The sequence below is a fragment of the Pistacia vera genome, unplaced genomic scaffold (genome assembly GCF_008641045.1).
Source record: "Pistacia vera cultivar Batoury unplaced genomic scaffold, PisVer_v2 Contig364, whole genome shotgun sequence".
In the NCBI taxonomy this organism is placed as follows: domain Eukaryota; kingdom Viridiplantae; phylum Streptophyta; class Magnoliopsida; order Sapindales; family Anacardiaceae; genus Pistacia; species Pistacia vera.
In genome coordinates, this window is record NW_022196184.1 from 544489 (window position 1) to 568494 (window position 24006).

Genomic DNA, 24006 nt, shown 5'->3' on the forward strand with positions numbered 1-24006 from the left:
TCCCAAAGCTTTAATCCTATCACTAACCAGAGGACGATTAAGAAATCAAGCCGTCTTCAATAAAGCCTCGTTGCTCTTAACATCTAATTCATATCGCTTCTTCGCATTGTCGCTCACTTTGTTAATTTTTCGCATCGATTACTTACATATGCAAACAATGCCCCTCTGGTACTGATTTTACTTCTTCTATTACTTTTATTTTTTGTCTTTTTAACCTTGTCTTCTTTTTTTTAATTTTTAGTTCTCTGAATTTTTTTTTTTTTTAAATTTACTAGATAATTCATTGTTTTTTTTGAATTTTCTTCTTTTAAAATATTTTCTTTGAATTTTCGAAATTAATTTGAAAGAAACAATATTTTCCGTTTCTTGATTTTTCTTATTTTTTAAAAGTTTCTTTTTCGGTGTTTTTATTGTCTTTGATTTATGCAAAATTAACTAAAAGAAAACATTGTTTTCATTTTGTTTGATTTTTCAATTTAATTTCTTATTTCTTGACTTTTGTTCGAAATTGATTAACACGAACATTGTATTCCGTTTCTTTGATTCTTGGAAAAAGAATCATGGTTGTTTTCTTTAATTTTTTGAAACTAATTAAAAGAAACATCATCTTAAAAAATTTGGAAATTAATTAAAGGGACACATCACGTCTTCAATTTTTTCTCTGTTTTTACTTTTTCTATTCTAATTAAGAATGCCTGTGGTACTAGTTTACTATACTGTTTTGTATAGTCAACTGGTTTCTCAAGTCTATCACGTGGTAAACAATTTGTAAATTTTCTTTTTTTTTTGGGGGGAGGGGGGAGGCGGGGTGTGTGGGTTTGGAAGTTTTTTATATGTTGATGCCATCATGGTGCAATATGATGATGTTACCAGTCCAACCAACCAATTAGACCGGTTTAACAGCCCAGCCGAGACCCGGTCACCGGAACGAATCATTGGCCAGGTCAGGTTTGAGAACCTTGTTCTGTACATACTCCAAAACTCAAGCGTCAACAGAAAGAACAGGATGTTGCAGCAACTCTTCGGCAGTCCATCTGTCTTCAAAATCTTTGATCAAACACTTGCTCAATAAATCCCTGACATTCTCTGACACATTCCTCAAAAGCGAAGGCAATTCCGAAGTGTAACCGATATGCTCAAAAAGTTCCTCCTTAGTCACATAATCCCACCCTGGTTTACCACTCAACATGTCAATAACAACACACCCAAATGACCAGATATCAGCAGGACATGCCAAGATCTTTCCTTCACCTAAATCATCAGGCAGATATGCATTAGATTACATATTTTTTCAGGTTTAGTAGCCTGCTTCTCCCCTCCATCCAAGCTCCTCACACATAGCTGCAAACAGCATAATTCATATTTCCTGAGTTTAACATCTAGGTTGAATAAAGATATGCCAAACACAAGTAACTGTCAATGTGATTAATTTTGCATAATTGAGTCAATATATATAACCCACATATAAATTTTAATAAAATTGCTTTCATCAAACAGTCATCATATTAGACATATTCCAGTATTCACAAAGAGAAAAAATATTAATAAATTATTTGACAATGATAAAGAACAAAAGATTCCAGCTCATAAATCTAACATGACTTGTGGTCTAATAGCGAGATTTTAACCTTCTGTTGGTGATTGATTAGCTTGTTTTTAACCTGTGCATACATTAACATTATATTTTCAAATGGTTAAATCAGAAAATCTAATATAGACTTGAACATTTGCTCTCAAAATTAGGCCTAAGTTAAGGAAAAAAACCTTAGCAAACTTGATATCATAGATAAGAATTGAAGAGTCATCCATGCCAATAGCAATAATGTTAATTGTCCTTTGGATATAAGGCAAGAAAACTTGTTGTAGGATGTAGGGGGCAGCACTTGACCATTAGCTGCACAAAGAAAAACATTAACTCCCTACACAGACAGCAGGAAAATAAGATATACTTTCACAGAAATTATTTAGCAAATTACTATATAATCTACAATTCAGTGAAACCTACAAAAGGAAACAGCCAATTAGTATAGGCAACATGATTACCTTAAATGACTGCATCATGAATAAGGAAACCTGCACACAGTCTGCCGCAGCACCTCCAACAAACCTGCACAAACTGCACAAAATTACACAAGCTAATGGTCAAAGGAGTTGCACATAATTTCATAGTATAACATACATCAATGGAGCTATTGCCCTTCAACTGATGAACATGAGCATGCAACTTCCTGAAATCCATGTTCTTTTGATCCCTGTTGGAGATTATGTGCTGGAGATCACTAAGAAAAGAAAGAGAGCAAAAACGATTGAAGAAAAGTGCCTGAATTTTCTTAAGTTCAAAAGAGTTTACACTTCAACTAATAAAGCAGATTTTTTACACTATTACACCAAACATGCAGACATATAAAAACTTAATTTAATCTGAAGCTACTGACTTAATACCAACTAAACAACAACTCTGTAACACATCCCACATAATCTGGGATACATATCAAGCATTACAAAAAGAGTAAAACTTTGCAGTATTACAAATGGACCCCTGGCAGATTGCCTTTCAGTTTTACCGCCAAAAACATGTTTGAACATCAGTTGAACTGCTGCATTTCCAGCCAAGTATCAACCTTCAACAATCCCCCTACAAGAAAAATTTTCAAGTGTGAGCTCCATACCTTTATGCAATTCACGTGTAAAAATCAACTTAAACAAAGATTGAAAATAAATTACTTACCTGAGTTGCTTCATTAAATCCAAGTGTGAGATTACGATTCGAACTCATACCAATTTCCAACTTTCGCAATTTCTTCTCTTTTACATTATAAGCAATTTGTTCAACCTTTGATTGCTTTCTTTTGAATGGAGGATGACCTTTGCTGCGAACAGCCCGTAGAGTAAGATTACTAATGCTCCCCTCTTTGGAAGTACCATGAACACCTTCACCATTTGTCGTACTATTAGATAACATGTTTAGTCTTTTATCAATCCCCCCAACACTTTGATGCAACATCAATTTGTTCTTCATATCATTTATCATTTGTATCATCATATTACAATCATCGTCATTATTTGATGCCAAATCTACTACTGTAGAGAATGAATTAGACCACTAAATCCTGCTTCTATAAGCGACCGGATTGGACAGCACATATGAAATAACAGGTCATGAGCAAATTCACAAAATAGCCATATATCAATGGTGCAATTGGCAGCCCTACTCTACCGTCAAAAGTTGTTTTTTCAGAAGTAATAAATAATACAGCCCCAGTTATATAAAAAAACAAGTGATAACAATACATGCAATCCAACTTGCGCCCCTCCTTAATATAAAAAATAACACTAAGTCACTAACAATCCAAATATCATATACTGCAGTTTCAGCGTTAACATAAATCATCAGCATTTTTCATCATTGCATACCATTCAAGAGACATACATATAAATAACCAAATAGAATCCAACTGCTTCAAATCAATAACTTAATCACAATTCTGCAGCAAAATTTCTTAACTTTTTGGATGAAAGATCAAACCTGTAAGGCCAGTGGCTACTAATCCAAGGTACTTGGTAACGGGGAATAGATGGATGACAGATTTCTGATCCAAAAGCTTGTCCTGCTATTTATTTAAAAAGAAAAAAAATCAACAATAACCCAAATATAAAAAAAACATCCAAATTCCCAATATAAATAGAGTGAAAAAAAATACAAACTACTGAATGGGACTTTCATCTGTGTGACAACACAGATGGAGTCTTTACAACAGACACCAATGGAAGTGATGGAAGCAGACTTTATAGTCTTGAAAGCATATTCTGCTCAATTGAATGATATAAAGGTCAAAAACTAAAATTAAAATTAAATGAGTAAAATACAAAAATGGAATGGAAGTAAATGTGACAACAAAGACTTACCCACTTGGAAGTAAATGTGGCAGTCGAACCCGCTATACTCTTCACAAGGAACTCAACCGCGCCACTTGCGGACTCAAATGACAACAGAGAGGCGATAGCGAGAAAGGTCGGCTTAGCTACATCGCCGAAATTGGAGTGCGGTGGTGAAACGTGCTTGGAGTGCGATTGAAACCGTTTTCTGTGGTGACTAGGATTTCTGAAATTGGAATTGATTTGGGGCAAATTCTAGGGTTTGCAAATTTGGGGGAAATGAATTTTGTGAGGCTGATTTGAATTTGGGATTCTTCCAATTTTTCTAATCACAATTATTGAAATAATTTTTTTTTTTTTTTTTTTTTTTTTGTTTTCTGGGTGCTGTGATGTGGCAACAAGCTGACATGGCAGATGAGGTGGCATATGCCACGTTGACAGCCATGTCAATCGGGATATGTCAACCTAGATTGGAGTCGGTAAGTGTAGCATTGTTGTTCCAGAATTTCTCATATACAACTTTTGCTTACTGAAATTTGCATCAGAAATAATCCTCAAACCCTTAAAACCTACTTCATGTGCAAATGCTAACATGGCTTGCAATGCTGCCACTACACTATATGCACTTAAAACATAGACAAATCACATATCGTATGTCTAATCAGGGAAGCCATCATTCTCAATCATCCCCATCATCATCCTTATCAAATTCAAACATACGAAAGTGTTTACTGAGCCTTCTTCTTACCGTAACCAAAATAGAGCATTTAGGCAGTTGGATGAACTTTTGCATGATTCTGCTCCGAAAAAAGTTTAATACACACTAAAGTTTTATCGTGTAAACTTCAATTTTGCTTTTCATCCAGAAATTGAGGAAGTTGGTTCAAACATTCACGATAATTGAGGAAGCCTTTATGAGTAACTACATGACTAAGGACATTGTACATTCAGTCGACTTCACATTTCTCTTCGCCATCTTATGAAGGAGTTCAACAACTTTTGTTATCTCATTATTCTTAAGGAAATCAAAGATAAGTGTATTAAATGTGACTACATTTGGAGCACAACCTTTGTCCTCCATATATGACAACAACTCATTTGCCTTTTCTAGTTGTCCATTTTTACACCGCCCATGGATCAAAATGTTATATGTTACAACATTTGGCACTAGGTTTTCATGAAGATAAAATTTCTAAAATAAGTCCCAATCAGTTTCGAATCTCCCTGTTTTACATAATCCATCAATGAGGGAACTCAAACCTTCAATATTAACTGCAAACTTATTATTTATTAGAGTATTAAACATTTCTACCGCTTCCAAAACACATCCATTCTTGCAAAGTCCATCAATGAAAACGCTATATGTCCAAGAATAAAGTAAAACACCATTAAGTCGCATCTCACCAACTAAATTTCGTGCATCTTTTACATTACCTTTAAGAAAAAGGCCAGTTAACAAAGTGTTATACATAATCACATTAGGCCTAATTCCTTCAGAAATCATCTTTCGATAAAGATAAAGAGCTTTATTGACTTCTTTATTCTTGCAATATCAATTGATTAAAGTATTGTAGCAAACAACATTAGGTCTATACGTTTTTCTAGTTATAGAATCAAACAACTCCCTTGCATCACCAATTCTATCTACCAAGCAATAACCATTCATTAAAAGGCTATAAGTATAAATGTTAGGAACCACACCTCTCTGAATCATAAGTTCCAAAAATAATTGTCTAGCCTTCTCAACCAATCCAGCCTTACAAAGACCATCAATTATAGAACTATAAGTAACAATATTTGGCCTACAAATAACACTAGATTTTTCATTCCCCTTAGCAATTTCTTCATGTAACTTAATGGCAACATTTATCTTCCATATTTTACACAATCCATCAATCAAAGTTCCATAAGTAATCACAGTAGGCCTACAACCAACAGCAACAATTTTTTTAAACAATTCAATCGACTCTATAATCTTTCCCTCTACACACAGACCTTTGATCAAAAAATTAAAAGTCACAACATATGGAGTGAAACCATTCTTCAAAATCTCCCCAAAAACGGAAAAACCATTAGAAACCCTTTCAATATTACACAAGCAATTGATCAAAATGGTCAAACATATTAAATCTGGAGACAAACCAGCTGAATTCAACCACTTATAAAGCGAAATCACTTCATAATAATGCTTCTTCTTTGCAAGTGGACTAAACAAAGTAGTGAATGATGAAATTGGAGAAATGGGTTGCGAATTAATCATGTAATAAAAAAAGTTCAATGCTTCATTCAGAGTAATGTTACCTAATCGACAATTTTCATTGAGGAATTTAGCAAGTGAGGATCCTTCGAGGGGTTTTTTGAAAGAATACAAAACTTCATTTTTGGAGCTGTTAACAGATACAGGCCAAGTTTTGTAATCAGTTTTTACTTTTTCGTTGTTGTATATACTTTTTGTTATTCTTTCATTCATTTTTAGCACATGTCTACCAACTGACACAGTATGATAGGTTGGGTTTTTTAATTTGTTACAAGTTTGTTATAGAGTCTCTGTATATATTCTCATTCTTCTCCCCTGTATAGTAGGAAATATACACTGAAATGGAATATTCAACTTTCCTCCATTGTTAAGCTCTCTGAGTTTTTGGTTGCTCTCCTAACATGGTATCAGAGCCTTCGAGAGCATCTTCAATGGAAACCTCTGATTTCGATTCTTCCGATTCTCACTCTAGCCTAGAATCAAAAACCCCATCTCCATACCTTAATCTCCTTGATCCGGCAAACCCCTATCGGCTTGACCATGGTGACAGTCCAACCCTTACCCTTGTTGCCAATCTCCTCACCACCGACAACTATGCCACCTGGTCTCGCTCAATGTGTCGTACACTCCGCGTGAAAAATAAACTGGGTTTTATCACTAGATCCATCACCAAACCATCTAAACCCAACGATCCATTGCTTGAGCTTTGGGAGAGCTGTAACGACATGGTTGTTTCTTGGCTCCAAAACTCTATCAGCTATTCTTTCCAATCCAGCGTTCTCTTTGTTGATAATGCTTGAGAAATCTTGTCAGATCTTCAGGAACAATTTTCGCATCAAAATGGTCTCATATTTACCAACTCAAGAAGGCGTTGGCTACTCTGCTTCAAGAACACAATCCGATAAGCATTTACTATGGTAAGTTAAATGCTATATGGGATGAACCCTTACTGGATTGATATCAAAGAGATTGTGTGCTGCAATTTTTGATGGTTCTCAATGACTTTTACTCCTCCATCCGAGACCAGACTATGATTTTAGATCCTATCCCACCTGTCTCCAAAGTGTTTTCCCTCGTCCAACAGCAAGAAAGACACCATCAAATGACCTCCTCCACTCCATCCCCCGAAACTATGGTCATCTTAATCTAGCAACCCTACACCCCTTCCGAACCCTCACCTAAACCAAACCACCCTCCCAAAAAGGACCGTCCTTATTGCAGCCACTGTAAAATAACTGGTCACACTTTCGATACCTGTTTCAAAGCTGGCAATGCTAAGCCCCGTCTTTCCTCACATTGCAACATGACTGGCCATACTATTGAGAAATGCTACAAACTCAATGGATATCCACCTGGTCACAAATATCATTCCAACCAGCAGCCGTAGCAATCTGGTTTCCTTGCAAATCAAACATCCTTTTCATTTACCAATGACTCTGAAGACAACAATGATGCCAAGTTTGGTTTCACCAAGCAACAATATCAACAACTGATGGCCTTGCTCAGACCTTAGGATTTACCTATTGCGGCTTCCACTGTCCACTCCAGCAACCCACCTCAAACCTCTCTTCACCTAGTATCATCTTCCCAAATGTCTGGTACTTCCACCTCTTTATCTACTCACACAAACTATTCACCACATACATCATCTATTGCTTGGATCCTTGACACAAGCGTTACAGACCATATGGTCTGTAGCACCACATTTTTCACCACTATTACATCTACTGTTTCTTATTTTGTGAAACTACCTAATGGTCATTCTGCCCCTGTCACACACATTGGAACAATTCACTTAACTAATTTCATCATTTTCCATGATGTCCTCTACATGCCATCATTTTCTTTCAACCTATTTCAGCAAACAAACTAACCTTTACTCTTAATTGTTGTTTGCTCTTCTTTTCCACTCACTGTTTTATTCAGGACTTGCATTCATGGATAACGATTGGGAAGGGTGAGCTCAAGCATGGCTTGTACCATTTCAATTGCAAGGAAGTTCTTCCCTCAGCTTTGTCTACTTTTCTCTCGACACACTCATACAACAGCCATACCAAGTTTTCTTGTTTTTCTTCCTTTACAAACTCTATCTCAAATACTGACCTATGGCATTGTCGCCTAGGCCATTTATCATTTCCTAGGTTACAGTTAATTTCAAATCCTCTTGTACACAAGGGAGTTTCATCTATTAATGAAAAGTCTTGCAAAATTTGCCCATTAGCAAAGTTTCATCGTTTATCTTTTCCTAACAGTTCACATTCTTCATCAAGAATCTTTGAGCTCATTCATTGTGACCTATGGGGTCCTTGCTCCACAATTGCACATGATGGCTCAAAGTACTTCTTGACCATTATTGATGACTTTTCTAGAACTACTTGGATTTACTTGCTTGCTGCCAAATCTGAAACCAGACAATGCATTACAACCTTTTACAATCTTGTTAAGACACAATTCCAAATGAAAATTAAAATTCTAAGAAGTGATAATGGTGATGAATTTAACATGCATGAATTTTTTAATCAAAAAGGCATTATCCATCACAAAAGTTGCGTTGCAACCCCTCAACAAAATGGCATTATTGACAGGAAGCACCAACACTTACTAAATGTGGCTCGTGCCCTTCTTTTTCAAGCGGGTCTTCCCTTAACTTACTAGAATGAATCCATCCTTACGGCCATATATATCATCAATAGGCTTCCATCACCACTTCTCAACAACAAAACACCTTATGAACTCCTTTTTAATAAAAAAACCCAAGTATGCTCATATGAGAATATTTGGTTCCCTTTGTTTTGCCGCCACACTTGCTCATAATAGAACAAAATTTGACCCTAGAGGTCATGCATGTGCATTTCTTGGCTACCCTTTTGGAACTAAAGGCTACAAGCTTTTGGATCTCAAAACTAGTACCATTTTCATTTCAAGGGATGTTATTTTTCATGAATTTTTTTTTTCCTTTTCAAACACCTCTCTCTCTCCTTCTTCCACAGCCCCATCTCTCTCTATTTTCTCTCTTCCGTTTGCACCTCCTTCTACTTTTCTAAATCCCATATCTCCTTTTCCTTTATCCCTTGACCCTCCTACTATTTTTGCTAATTGCCCTAATACATCCTCCCCTTCTCCCATTTCTCCACCATCTAATTCCATCATTCCTCTTCCTGCCGCCCCTACACTTCACAGGTCTACTCGAAACAAGACTGCTCCTTAATATCTGAAGGACTTCTATTGTAAACAAGTCAAGCTTGCCTCACCTCACCAATCAGCTTCCACTGCCGCTCCTCAATTAAATGGTAAATATTTTTCTCTCTCTGACTACTTATCTTACAAGCATTTTAATTCCTCCTTTCAAGCATTTTCATCATCCATTTCCATTCAAACCGAGCCCACCTCATATAAACAAGCAATTAAAGATCCTGAGTGGTGCAAAGCTATGGATGCTGAAATTGAAGCTTTGGAAAACAACCATACTTGGACCATCACTGATTTGCCTAAAGGAAAAGAAGCAATCGATTGTAAGTATGTCTATCGCATTAAATTTAAGTCTGATGGTTCTATTGAAAGACTTAAGGCTAGAAGTGTAGCTAAAGGCTGCACCCAACAAGAAGGCATAGATTATACTGAAACTTTCTCACTCGTTGCTAAACTTGTCACTGTTAGATGCCTTCTTAGTGTTGCTGCCATCAAAGAATGGTATTTACATCAATTTGATGTAAATAATGCATTTCTTAATGGTGATTTACATGAAGAAACCCCCAGGTTACACCAAAGGTAAACCAACTCAAGTTTGCAAATTACTTAAAAGCCTTTATGGCCTAAAGCAAGCTTCAAGACAATGGACCTTTAAACTCACCTCTTCTCTTATTACTTTTGGTTTCATCCAATCAAAGTCTGATTATAACTTATTCACTAAGCATGAAGGGGACAATTTTACTGCTTTGCTCATTTATGTTGATGATTTTCTGGTTGCTAGCAGTTCCAATGACTCCATTGCTTCTCAATGGAATTTTTTGAATAGCAAATTCAAGATTAAAGATCTTGATTGTCTCCGTTATTTCTTGGGCTTGGAAATTGCTAGATCTTCCAAAGGTATTAATATATGTCAAAGGAAATATGCCTTAGACATTTTGGCAGATTCGGGTATGCTTGGATGCAAACCCCTTAGACTTCCTATCGATCAACACTTCAAAATTAGCAAATCTGAAGGGACTTCACTTTCTGATCCAAGTATCTTTCGAAGGTTAATTGGTAGGTTATTGTACCTCACAATAACCAGCCCAGATATTTGCTTTGCTATCCAATTATTAAGCCAATTTATGGATCAACCTTCTTCCCCCCATGTAATATCCAAGATGTCAAAGGTATGTTCCTAACTCAAAATAGTCCTTTAGATGTTAATTTTATGTTAAAAAGCATAAAATCTAACTAAGGTAAAATAGTCGATTCTTTTGGAATGGTATAAATCAATTATCCATAGAAAGGCATTAGGGGCGAAGTGGTCATTTTGCCTATGGATAAGCATTGAAAAAGTCAAGGATGAGTAGGCTTCATTGCATTTAATGGCATTAATTAAGTAATAATTATGTCTAGTGTGGAAAACCTCTGATTTCGATTCTTCCGATTCTCACTCTAGCCTAGAATCAAAAACCCCATCTCCATACCTTAATCTCCTTGATCCGCAAACCCCTATCGGCTTGACCATGGTGACAGTCCAACCCTTACCCTTGTTGCCAATTCCTCACCACCGACAACTATGCCACCTGGTCTCATCAATGTGTCGTACACTCCGCGTGAAAAATAAACTGGGTTTATCACTGATCCATCACCAAACCATCTAAACCCAACGATCCATTGCTGAGCTTTGGGAGAGCTGTAACGACATGGTGTTTCTTGGCTCCAAAACTCTCAGCTATTCTTCAACACAGCGTTCTTTGTTGATAATGCTGAGAAATCTTGTCAGATCTTCAGGAACAATTTTCGCATCAAAATGGTCTCATATTACCAACTCAAGAAGGCGTTGGCTACTGCTTCAAGAACACAATCCGATAAGCATTTACTATGGAAGTTAAATGCTATATGGGATGAACCTACTGGATTGATATCAAAGATTGTGTGCTGCAATTTTTTGAGGTCTCAATGACTTTTACTCCTCATCCGAGACGACTATGATTTTAGATCCTATCCCACCTGTCTCCAAAGTGTTTCCCTCGTCCAACAGCAAGAAAGACACCATCAATGACCTCCTCACCCATCCCCGAAACTATGGTCATCTAATCTAGCAACCTACACCCCTTCCGAACCCTCACCTAAACCAAACCCCCCCCCAAAAAGGACCGTCCTATTGCAGCCAGTAAAATAAATGGTCACACTTTCGATACCTGTTTCAAAGCTGGCAATGCTAAGCCGTCTTTTCTCACATTGCAACATGACTGGCCATACATTGAGAAATGCTACAAAATCAATGGATATCCACCTGGTCACAAATATCATTCCAACCAGCAGCCGTAGCAATCTGGTTTCCTTGCAAATCAAACATCCTTTCATTTACCAATGACTCTGAAGACAACAATGATGCCAAGTTTGGTTCACAAGCAACAATATCAACAACTGATGGCCTTGCTCAGACCTTAGGATTTACCTATTGCGGCTTCCACGTCCACTCAGCAACCACTCAAACTCCTTCACCTAGTATATCTTCCCAAATGTCTGGTACTCCACCTCTTTATCTACTCACCCAACTATTCACCACATACATCATCTATTGCTTGGATCCTGACACAAGCGTTACAGACCAATGGTCTGTAGCACCACATTTTCACCACTATTACATCTACTGTTTCTTATTTTGTGAAACTACCTAATGGTCATTCTGCCCTGTCCACACATTGGAACAATTCACTAACTAATTTCATCATTTTCCATGATGTCCTCTACGTGCCATCATTTTCTTTCAACCTATTCAGCAAACAAACTAACCTTTTACTCTTAATGTTGTTTGCTCTCTTTTCCACTCATGTTTATGGACTTGCATTCATGGATAACGATTGAAGGGTGAGCTCAAGCATGGCTTGTACCATTTCAATTGCAAGGAAGTTTCCTCAGCTTTGTTACTTTTCTCTCGACACACTCATACAACAGCCATACCAAGTTTTCTGTTTTCTTCTTTACAAACTCTATTTTTGGAGTGCGATTGAAACCGTTTTCTGTGGTGACTAGGATTTCTAAAATTGGAATTGATTTGGGGCAAATTCAAGGGTTTGCAAATTTGGGGGAAAGGAATTTTGTAAGGTTGATTTGAATTTGGGATTCTTCCAATTTTTCTAATCACAATTATTGAAATAAATTTTTTTTTTTTTTGTTTTCTGGGTGCTGTGATGTGGCAACAAGCTGACAGATGAGGTGGCATCTGCCACGTTGACAACCATGTCAATCGGGATATGTCAGCCTAGATTGGAGTCGGTAAGTGTAGCATTGTTGTTCCAGGATTTCTCATATACAACTTTTGCTTACTGAAATTTGCACCAGAAATAATCCTCAAACCCTTAAGACCTATTTCATGTGCAAATGCTAACGTGGCCTGCAATGCTGCCACTACACTATGTGCACTTAAAACATAGACAAATCACGTATCGTATGTCAAATCAGGGAAGCCATCATTCTCAATCATCCCTATCATCATCCTTATCAAATTCGAACATATGAAAGTGTTTATTGAGCCTTCTTCTTATTGTAACCAAAATAGAGCATTTAGGCAGTTGGATGAACTTTTGCATGATTCTGCTCCGAAAAAAGTTTAATACACCCTAAAGTTTTATCATGTAAACTTCAATTTTGCTTTTCATCCAGAAATTGAGGAAGCTGGTTCAAACATTCACGATAATTTTCAGCCTTCATGAGTAACTACATGACTAAGGACATTGTACATTCAGTCGGCTTCACATTTCTCTTCGCCATCTTATGAAGGAGTTCAACAACTTTTGTTACCTCATTATTCTTAAGGAAATCAAAGATAAGTGTATTAAATGTGATTACATTTGGAGCACAACCTTTGTCCTCCATATATGACAACAACTCATTTGCCTTTTCTAGTTGTCCATTTTTACACAGTCCATGGATCAAAATGTTATATGTTACAACCTTTGGCACTAGGTTTTCATGAAGATAAAATTTCTGAAATAAGTCCCAAGCAGCTTCGAATCTCCCTGTTTTATATAATCCATCAATGAGGGAACTCAAACCTTCAATATTAACTGCAAACTTATTATTTACCTAGAGTATTAAACATTTCTACCGCTTCCAAAACACATCCATTCTTGCAAAGTCCATCAATGAAAACGCTATATGTCCAAGAATCAAGTAAAACACCATTAAGTCGCATCTCACCAACTAAATTTCGTGCATCTTTTACATTAGCTTTAAGAAAAGGGTCAGTTAACAAGGTGTTATACATAATCACGTTAGGCCTAATTCCTTCAGAAATCATCTTTCGATAAAGATAAAGAGTTTTATTGACTTCTTTATTCTTGCAATATCAATTGATTAAAGTATTGTAGCAAACAACATTAGGTCTATACCCTTTTCTAGTTATAGAATCAAACAACTCCCTTGCATCACCAATTCTGTCTACCAAGCAATAACCATTCATTAAAAGGCTATAAGTATAAATGTTAGGAACCACACCTCTCTGAATCATAAGTTCCAAAAATAATTGTCTAGCCTTCTCAACCAATCCAGCCTTACAAAGACCATCAATTATAGAACTATAAGTAACAATATTTGGCCTTCAAATAACACTAGATTTTTCATTCCCCTCAGCAATTTCTTCATGTAACTTAATGGCAACATTTATCTTCCATATTTTACACAATCCATCAATCAAAGTTCCATAAGTAATCACAGTAGGCCTACAACCAACAGCAACAATTTTTTTAAACAATTCAATCGACTCAATAATCTTTCCCTCTACACACAGACCTTTGATCAAAAAATTAAAAGTCACAACATATGGAGTGAAACCATTCTTCAAAATCTCCCCAAAAACGGAAAAACCATTAGAAACCCTTTCAATATTACACAAGCAATTGATCAAAATGGTCAAACATATTAAATCTGGAGACAAACCAGCTGAATTCAACCACTTATAAAGCGAAATCACTTCATAATAATGCTTCTTCTTTGCAAGTGGACTAAACAAAGTAGTGAATGATGAAATTGGAGAAATGGGTTGCGAATTAATCATGTAATAAAAAGGGTTCAATGCTTCATTCAGAGTAATGTTACCTAATCGACAATTTTCTTTGAGGAATTTAGCAACTGAGGATCCTTCGAGGGTTTTTTGAAAGAATACAAAACTTCATTTTTGGAGCTGTTAATAGATACAGGCCAAGTTTTGTAATCAGTTTTTACTTTTTCATTGTTGTATATACTTTTTGTTATTCTTTCATTCATTTTAGCACATGTCTACCAACTGGCACAATATGATAGGTTGGGTTTTTTAATTTGTTACAAGTTTGTTATAGAGTCTGTATATATTCTCATTCTTCTCCCCTATATAGTAGGAAATATACACTAAAATGGAATATTCAACTTTCCTCTATTGTTAAGCTCTCTGAGTTTTTGGTTGCTCTCCTAACATGGTATCAAAGCCTTCGATAGCATCTTCAATGGCAACCTCTGATTTCGATTCTTCTGATTCTCACTCTAGCCTAGAATCAAAAACCCAATCTCCATACCTTAATCTCCTTGATCCGGTGAACCTCTATCGGCTTGACCATGTGACAGTCCAGCCCTTACCCTTGTTGCCAATCTCCTCACCACCGACAACTACGCCACCTGGTCTCACTCAATGTGTCGTGCACCCCGCGCGAAAAATAAACTGGGGTTTATCACTGGATCCATCACAAAACCATCTAAACCCAATGATCCATTGCTTGAGCTTTGGGAGCGCTGTAACGACATGGTCGTTTCTTGGCTCCAAAACTCTATCAGCTATTCTCTCCAATCCAGCGTTCTCTTTGTTGATGATGCTCGAGAAATCTTGTCGGATCTTCAGGAACAATTTTCGCATCAAAATGGTCTCATATTTACCAACTCAAGAAGACGTTGGCTGCTCTGCTTCAAGAACACGATCCGATAAGCATTTACTATGGCAAGTTAAATGCTATATGGGATGAACCCTTACTGGATCTATATCAAAGAGATTGTGTGCTGCAATTTTTTATGGGTCTCAATGACTTTTACTCCTCCACCCGAGACTAGACTATGATTTTAGATCCCATCCCACCTGTCTCCAAAGTGTTTTCCCTCATCCAACAGCAAGAAAAACACCATCAAATGACCTCCTCCACTCCATCCCCCGAAACTATGGTCATGGCAATCTAGCAACCCTACACCCTTTCCGAACCCTCACCTAAACCAAACCATCCTCCCAAAAAGGATCGTCCCTATTGCAGCCAATGTAAAATAATTGGTCACACTTTCGATACCTGTTTCAATGCTGGCAATGCTAAGCCCCCTCTTTGCTCACATTGCAACATGACTGGCCATACCATTGAGAAATGCTACAAACTCAATGGATATCCACCTGGTCACAAATATCATACCAAGCAGCAGCCGTAGCAATCTGGTTTCCTTGCAAATCAGACATCCTTTTCATTTACCAATGACTCTGAAGACAACAATGATGCCAAGTTTGGTTTCACCAAGCAACAATATCAGCAACTGATGGCCTTGCTCAGACCTCAGGATTTACCCATTGCGGCTTCCACTATCCACTCCAGCAACCCACCTCAAACCTCTCTTCACCTAGTATCATCTTCCCAAATGTCTAGTACTTCCACCTCTTTATCTACTTACACACACTATTCACCACATACATCATCTATTGCTTGGATCCTTAACACAGGCGTTACAGATCATATGGTCTGTAGCACCACATTTTTCACCACTATTACATCTACTGTTTCTTATTTTGTGAAACTACCTAATGGTCATTATACCCCTGTCACACACATTGGAACAATTCACTTAACTAATTTCATCATTTTGCATGATGCCCTCTACGTGCCATCATTTTCTTTCAACCTTATTCCAGCAAACAAACTAACCTTTGCTCTTAATTGTTGTTTGCTCTTCTTTGCCACTCACTATTTTATTCAGGACTTGCATTCATGGATAACGATTGGAAAGGGTGAGCTCAAGCATGGCTTGTACCATTTCATTTGCAAGGAAGTTCTTCCCTCAGCTTTGTCTACTTTTCTCTCGACACACTCATACAATAGCCATACCAAGTTTTCTTGTTTTTCTTCCTTTACAAACTCTGTCTCAAATACTGACCTATGGCATTGTCGTCTAGGCCATTTATCATTTCCTAGGTTACAGTTAATTTCAAATCCTCTTGTACACAAGGGAGTTTCATCTATTAATGAAAAATCTTACAAAATTTCCCCATTAGCAAAGTTTCATCGTTTATCTTTTCCTAACAGTTCACATTCTTCATCAAGAATCTTTGAGCTCATTCATTGTGACCTATGGGGTCCTTGCTCCACAATTGCACATGATGGCTCAAAGTACTTCTTGACCATTGTTGATGACTTTTCTAGAACTACCTGGATTTACTTGTTTATTGCCAAATCTGAAACCAGACAATGCATTACAGCCTTTTACAATCTTGTTGAGACACAATTCCAAATGAAAATTAAAATTCTGAGAAGTGATAATGGTGATGAATTTAACATGCATGAATTTTTTTAATCAAAAAGGCATTATCCATCACAAAATTTGCATTGCAACCTCTCAACAAAATGGCATTATTGACAGGAAGTACCAACACTTACTAAATGTGGCTCGTGGCCTTCTTTTTCAAGTGGGTCTTCCCTTAACTTACTGGAATGAATCCATCCTTATGGCCACATATATCATCAATAGGCTTCCATCACCACTTCTCAACAACAAAACACCTTATGAACTCCTTTTTAATAAAAAAAAACCCGAGTATGCTCACATGAGAATATTTGGTTCCCTTTGCTTTGCCGCCACACTTGCTCATAATAGAACAAAATTTGACCCTAGAGGTCGTGCATGTGCATTTCTTGGCTACCCTTTTGGAACTAAAGGCTACAAGCTTTTGGATCTCAAAACTAGTACCATTTTCATTTCAAGGGTGTTATTTTTCATGAATTTTTTTTCCTTTTCAAACACCTCTCTCTCTCCTTCTTCCATAGCCCCATCTCTCCCTATTTTCTCTCTTCCGTTTGCACCTCCTTCTACTTTTCTAAATCCCATATCTCCTTCTCCTTCATCCCTTGACCTTCTTGCTATTTTCGCTGATTGCCCTAATACATCCTCCCGTTCTCCCACTTCTCCACCATCTAATTCCATCATTCCTCTTCCTGCTGCCCCTACACTTCACAAGTCTACTCGGAACAGGACTGTTCCTCAATATCTGAAGGACTTCCATCGTAAACAAGTCAAGCTTGCCTTACCTCACCAATCAGCTTCCACTGCCGCTCCTCAATTAAATGGTAAATATTTTTCTCTCTCTGACTACTTATCTTACAAGCATTTTAATTCCTCCTTTCAAGCATTTTCATCATCCATTTCCATTCAAACTGAGCCCACCTTATATAAACAAGCAATTAAAGATCCTGAGTGGTGCAAAGCTATGGATGCTGAAATTGAAGCTTTGGAAAACAACCATACTTAGACCATCACTGATTTCCCTAAAGGAAAAGAAGCAATCGATTGTAAGTATGTCTATCGCATTAAATTTAAGTCTAATGGTTCTGTTGAAAGACTTAAGGCTAGACTTGTAGCTAAAGGCTATACATAACAAGAAGGCATAGATTATACTGAAACTTTCTCACTCGTTGCTAAACTTGTCACTATTAGATGTCTTCTTAGTGTTGCTGCTATCAAAGGATGGTATTTACATCAATTTGATGTAAATAATGCATTTCTTAATGGTGATTTACATAAAGAAACCCCCAAGTTATACCAAAGGTAAACCAACTCAAGTTTGCAAATTACTTAAAAGCCTTTATGGCCTAAAGCAAGCTTCAAGACAATGGAACTTTAAACTCACCTCTTCTCTTATTACTTTTGGCTTCATCCAATCAAAGTCTGATTATAGCTTATTCACCAAGCATGAAGGGGACAATTTTACTGCTTTGCTCATTTATGTTGATGATTTTCTGGTTGCTAGCAATTCCAATGACTCCATTGCTTCTCAACGGAATTTTTTGAATAGCAAATTCAAGATTAAAGATCTTGATTGTCTTCATTATTTCTTGGGCTTGGAAATTGCTAGGTCTTCCAAAGGTATTCATATATGTCAAAGGAAATATGCCTTAGACATTTTGGCAGATTCGGGTATGCTTGGATGCAAACCCCATAGACTTCCTATGGATCAACACTTCAAAATTAGCAAATCTGAAGGGACTGCACTTTCTGATCCAAGTATCTTTCGAAGGTTAATTGGTAGGTTATTGTACCTCACAATAACCTACCCAGATATTTGCTTTGCTGTCCAATTATTAAGCCAATTTATGGATCAACCTTCTTCCCCCCACCTAGCAGCAACCTACCGTATCTTGCAGTATATTAAAATTGCACTTGCTCAAGGTCTTTTGCTACCATCCTCATCTCAGCTTCAATTTATAGCTTTTTGTGATTCGAATTGGGCCTCTTACCTGGATTCCCGCCGGTCTACAACAAGATATTGTGTTTTCTTGGGTTAATCGCTTATTTCTTGGAAGTCTAAGAAGCACACAGTTGTTTCCAGATCATCTGCTGAAGTCGAGTATCGCTCTATGGCCACTACTTGTTCAGAACTTACTTGGCTTCGATACCTTCTCCATGATCTTGACATTTCTCATCCACAGGCCGCCATTCTCTACTGTGACAACCAGACAACCCTTCACATAGCTGCCAATCCGGTATTTCATGAGCGAACCAAGCACATAGAGCTTGATTGTCACTTGATCTGCGACAAAATTCAGGAAGGAAGTCTCACATGCAGCTCATGTTTCTTCTCAAGCACAGCTAGCTGATATATTCACCAAAGCTCTTCCATCCTACATTCTTCATGCACACTTATCCAAGATTGTTCACTTAGCACCCTGAAGGTTAAAAATGTAAATCCACTTTCACGTGCTTTTCAGTTTGAGGTGGTTTTCAACTAAATCCAAAATTATCCAGTTGATCATACAAAATGTAACCTAAACCAACCAATTTATATAAGTATACAATTGGAAGTTTTTTTACTTTTCTTTTTTATAAAATTGTAAGAGTTAAATAAATCTTGCTACTGAAGTTTGGATTTAATTTACAATGATATTAAATCAAATTAACAAAAACATATTTATGCAAATAACTACCTACAAATACATCATAAACGATCCGACTGGTTACAAACAAGAAGCATTTGCAAATAAACATGAACCAATACTAAGAAACAAATGCAAGAGAAAACATCAAGTTCACCTTGCACAAGTTTGTAAGATCTTATGTAACAAATTAAATCAAAGGAANTTTATATAGCACATTTAGAATGAAACGGATCATTCCTTACTGAGCAATTAGCGCTAACCCTTTCATTGTTGATTGCTTTGCAGGTAGATCAGCAGCGAAGGATGCTAGAGACAGTGGGGCTACACGTGAGGGGAGATGATTTATTGTCATCTTCATGTTTCTATCTTGGTGTCAATAATGTAAATGATAAATGTTTATGAAACACCTTTGGAAGCTTCCACCCTGTAAATATGTTTTGATAGTGTAATTTCTGGATAAATTCTTAAAGTTTCTAAACTATAAGTTTGGATCCTGCGTGACATCTTATATGCATGTTTTGGATATTACTATTATTATTCTTACACAGATATATTTTTTTTCTAAATACAACTCATTCTTCAGACATGTGTCCTCAGGATTCTCATTGAAGGATATTCAGAGGATACCTGACTAGAGGGGGGTTTTACACCCCACCTAGTAGCAGCCTACCGTATCTTGCGGTATATTAAAATTGCACCTGCTCAAGGTCTTTTGCTACCATCCTCATCTCAGCTTCAATTTATAGCTTTTTGTGATTCGGATTGGGCCTCTTGCCTAGATTCTCGTCGGTCTACAACAAGATATTGTGTTTTCTTGGGTCAATCGCTTATTTCTTGGAAGTCTAAGAAGTAAACGGTTGTTTCCAGATCATCTGCTGAAGCCAAGTATTGCTCTATGGCCACTACTTGTTCAGAACTTACTTGGCTTCGATACCTTCTCCATGATCTTGACATTTCTCATCCGTAGGCCGCCATTCTCTACTGTGACAACCAGGCAGCCCTTCATATAGCTACCAATCTAGTATTTCATTAGCGAACCAAACACATAGAGCTTGATTGTCACTTGATCTGCGACAAAATTCAGGAAGGAAGTCTCACATGCAGCTCATGTTTCCTCTCAAGCACAGCTAGCTGATATATTCACCAAAGCTCTTCCATCCTACCTTCTTCAAACACACTTATCCAAGATGGGAATAGTAAATTTCTATTCTCCATCTTGCGGGGGGATGTTAACAGATGCAAGCCAAGTTTTGTAATCAGTTTTTACTTTTTCGTTGTTGTATATACTTTTTGTTATTCTTTCGTTCATTTTAGCACACTATCAGCTGACACAATATGATAGGTTGGGTTTGTTAATTTTTACAAGTTTGTTACAGAGTCTCTGTATATATTCTCGTTTCTCCCCTGTATAGTAGGAAATATACACTGAAATGGAATATTCAACTTTCCTCCATTGTTAAGCTCTCTGAGTTTTTGGTTGATGTCCTAACGGGAGCTCGAAGTTCTGAGGTTGTGTAAGTGAGCTAACAAAGATGAAATATTACCTTTCAGAGATGGGTTTTGAAAGATTGAAGACGAACGAAATGGGGATCTCAAAGCCATGTATGAAGAGTGTTTTTGCGGTTCTTTTTTCGAAGTTAGGTCACAGCAAAATGCAAATGCATTAAAGAGGAATGTTTTGATAAATTTCACAAGCAACCTTTAAGGTTTTCAAAATTGCAAACTTGTGTCGAGTGTTGATCTTTCCATTACAAACCACCTTCATGATTTCGAAAATTGTTTACTTAGCACCCTTAAGGTTAAAAATGTAAATCCACTTTCAGGTGTTTTTCGGTTTGAGGTGGTTTTCAACTAAATCCAAAATTATCCAGTTGATCATACAAAATGTAACCTAAACCAACCAAGTTATATAAGTATACAATTGGAATTTTTTTTTACTTTTTTTTTTTTTTTATAAAATTGTAAGAGTTAAATAAATCTTGCTATTGAAGTTTGGATTTAATTTACAAAGATATTAAATCAAATTAACAAAAACATATTTATGCAAATAACTACCTACAAATACATCAGAAAGGATCCGACTGGTTACAAACAAGAAGCATATGCAAATAAACATGAACCAATACTAAGAAACAAATGCAAGAGAAAACATCAAGTTCACCTTGCACAAGTTTGTAAGATCTTATGTAACAAATTAAATCAAAGGAAAAAAATAGTCGCCCGAGGTACATGCAAAGCGCAACCATCAGAAAGCAAGCTGAAAAGAGAAGGCAAGATCTTAGTCACAAGAAATGATAGGAATGTCACAAGGTAAAACTTAGATGTGTCTTTGATCAGAGCAGAACTGAATATTATGAGGTAAAATTGAACATGCCAAAAACAACAAGATACCAAAATACACACACACACACACACACACACACACACACACACACAAAAAAGGGATTACCTAAGCAGGCGGCGACGACGGAGATGAGAATGAAGAATCGATGGGCGGCAGATAGACAGAAGACTGAGAAGAGTCAAAGAGAGACGATAGATGGAGAAGGATTTTAGGAATTAAGGATTTAGGGTAACTTTTTTATTTTTTATTTTTTTAATTTTCATGGGTACCGTACATATACCGAGACCACCCAAAAAAAAAAAGCTAGGTCGGGTACGAGTCAAGAAACTGATCGAAAATCAGACGTACCCTATATTATTTTGACAGGTACGGCTCTAAATTGCCAGGTTTACATGACATACATGTTTTCAGTACTGAAGGTTGGCATGAATCTCAAAAATCAGTATAAATTGGACTTAAATCAAACAACACCTAATTAATTAATTGATACGTTACATTAGTATTATACCTTTTTTTTAAGTCTTCCAAGTTGGTGTACAAATGTCAAACTTGACCAATAACAAACATGATGTTGTGTTCATCCATTACATATTAAATGACAAAATACATAATAATTAATAACAAAACATTTGGTGCAAGTATTTTTTTCTTTGATCTGTCTCCATGTTGATTGAGCTTCACACAATAGCATTAAAATTCATCATCATCATCATAACCATCACCATCATCTACATAAATTTCAATAAAAAATAGAAATCATAAGTTAAAACTTGTAATTTAATTAAAAATAGATATGAAGTTGCTTAAATATTTGAAACCAACCTTCTGAATCATTGGTTGAATCATAAAAAAAAGGGTGATCAGCAACTCGAGCAGGAATAGATCCTTCTCCATATAACATTTGTTCCAACTCCTCATAATTAAGTTCACTGACCTCCTCTTCAACGTCAACTATCCAACCTTCAGTTTTGTTGATACTTTCATAATCAATAGGATCGAAACTTATTTTCTTGTAACACCTCCTAAAATACCATAATGAAATATTGAAAGCATGACAAGTAAAATATCAAGGAAAATAATAGATAATAACAATAAAGTGATGCATAATTGAGTAATTGACAATGTTTTATACCTGTTTTGCAAACACAAGTTATAATGAACAAAAACAAGATCATTCAACCTTTGATGCTCCAATCTATTCCTCTTTTTAGTATGTATGCGCTAAAAAAAAACTCCAATTTCGTTCACATCTAGAAAACCTTGAAGTTTGGCTAAGAATTTTTATTGCAAACTTTTGCAAATTTGGAGTACTATACTCAAATGATCTCCACCATTCATCTAATTGAAAATTAAACATAATAAATAAATTAGACTTAAAAAACAAAAGAACTCATAAATTTTATAACTATTACATACCAGGACGCGAGGTTTTGGCGGTTTCAGGACCAAACCCACGAGAAAAGCTTTCCTCCTAATTTGAATATAATCTACTCTCTTCCATTAACTTGTCTTGTTCAAATTGAACGCACTTGCTCTACTGTCAATAGTATCAAGGAAACCACTCATGACTTCTGGCTTGGTGCAAAAAATGATTCGTCATATTTAAAGGCAGGATTCAAATAATAAGCCACAGCATGGATATCACGGCGCAACGTCCTATCCCAACGTAGCTTAATGATTTATGTATAAGGCTTGTACAATCTCTTTTTATTCTTAAACAACTTCTTAATTGCATTTTTCGCTCTGTACATGCCATCATACACATATCTTATTGCAGGCATTTCATTTGAGTCAACAATCCTCAACAAGCACATCAATGGACTCACAACTTTGGATAACTTACCCATATCAGCCCAAAAATTGTTATCTAGAATTATGTCAATAACATGTTTGCCTTTATTACTTTTTTCATATCGAGAATCAACAAATGACTTATCTGTCACCATGGCTTACAAGTCATGTTTGTGCTCATGAAGGCTTATCATTGCAATGAAAGTTGTAGCAAAACGGGTTGCGCCCGGACGGACAATTTCTTTCCAACCCTGTTCAATTGATAAATAATAGATGTTAGTCAATTATAAAAAATGCATATTATGTTATGACTTGACAAGAACATGAACTAAAGGTATATTACATGTCTTTTCCTCAACCAAGCTATCGAGAATGTATGATTATATACAAACTTTGTCACCTTAGAAGCACGT

The 24006-nt window shown here is 36.5% G+C and overlaps 1 protein-coding gene across 1 annotated transcript; it reads right to left on the reverse strand.

Moving 5' to 3' along the window:
* Positions 1-5068: 5068 nt before the first annotated feature.
* On the reverse strand, positions 5069-9280 carry LOC116140149 (pentatricopeptide repeat-containing protein At3g22470, mitochondrial-like). The gene is made up of 4 exons (XM_031425769.1): positions 9101-9280; positions 7697-7749; positions 5525-5957; positions 5069-5419 (listed from the first exon to the last, which is right to left on the reverse strand). The coding sequence occupies exons 1-4, from the start codon at positions 9278-9280 to the stop codon at positions 5069-5071; spliced, it is 1017 nt and encodes a 338-aa protein (XP_031281629.1).
* Positions 9281-24006: the final 14726 nt, after the last annotated feature.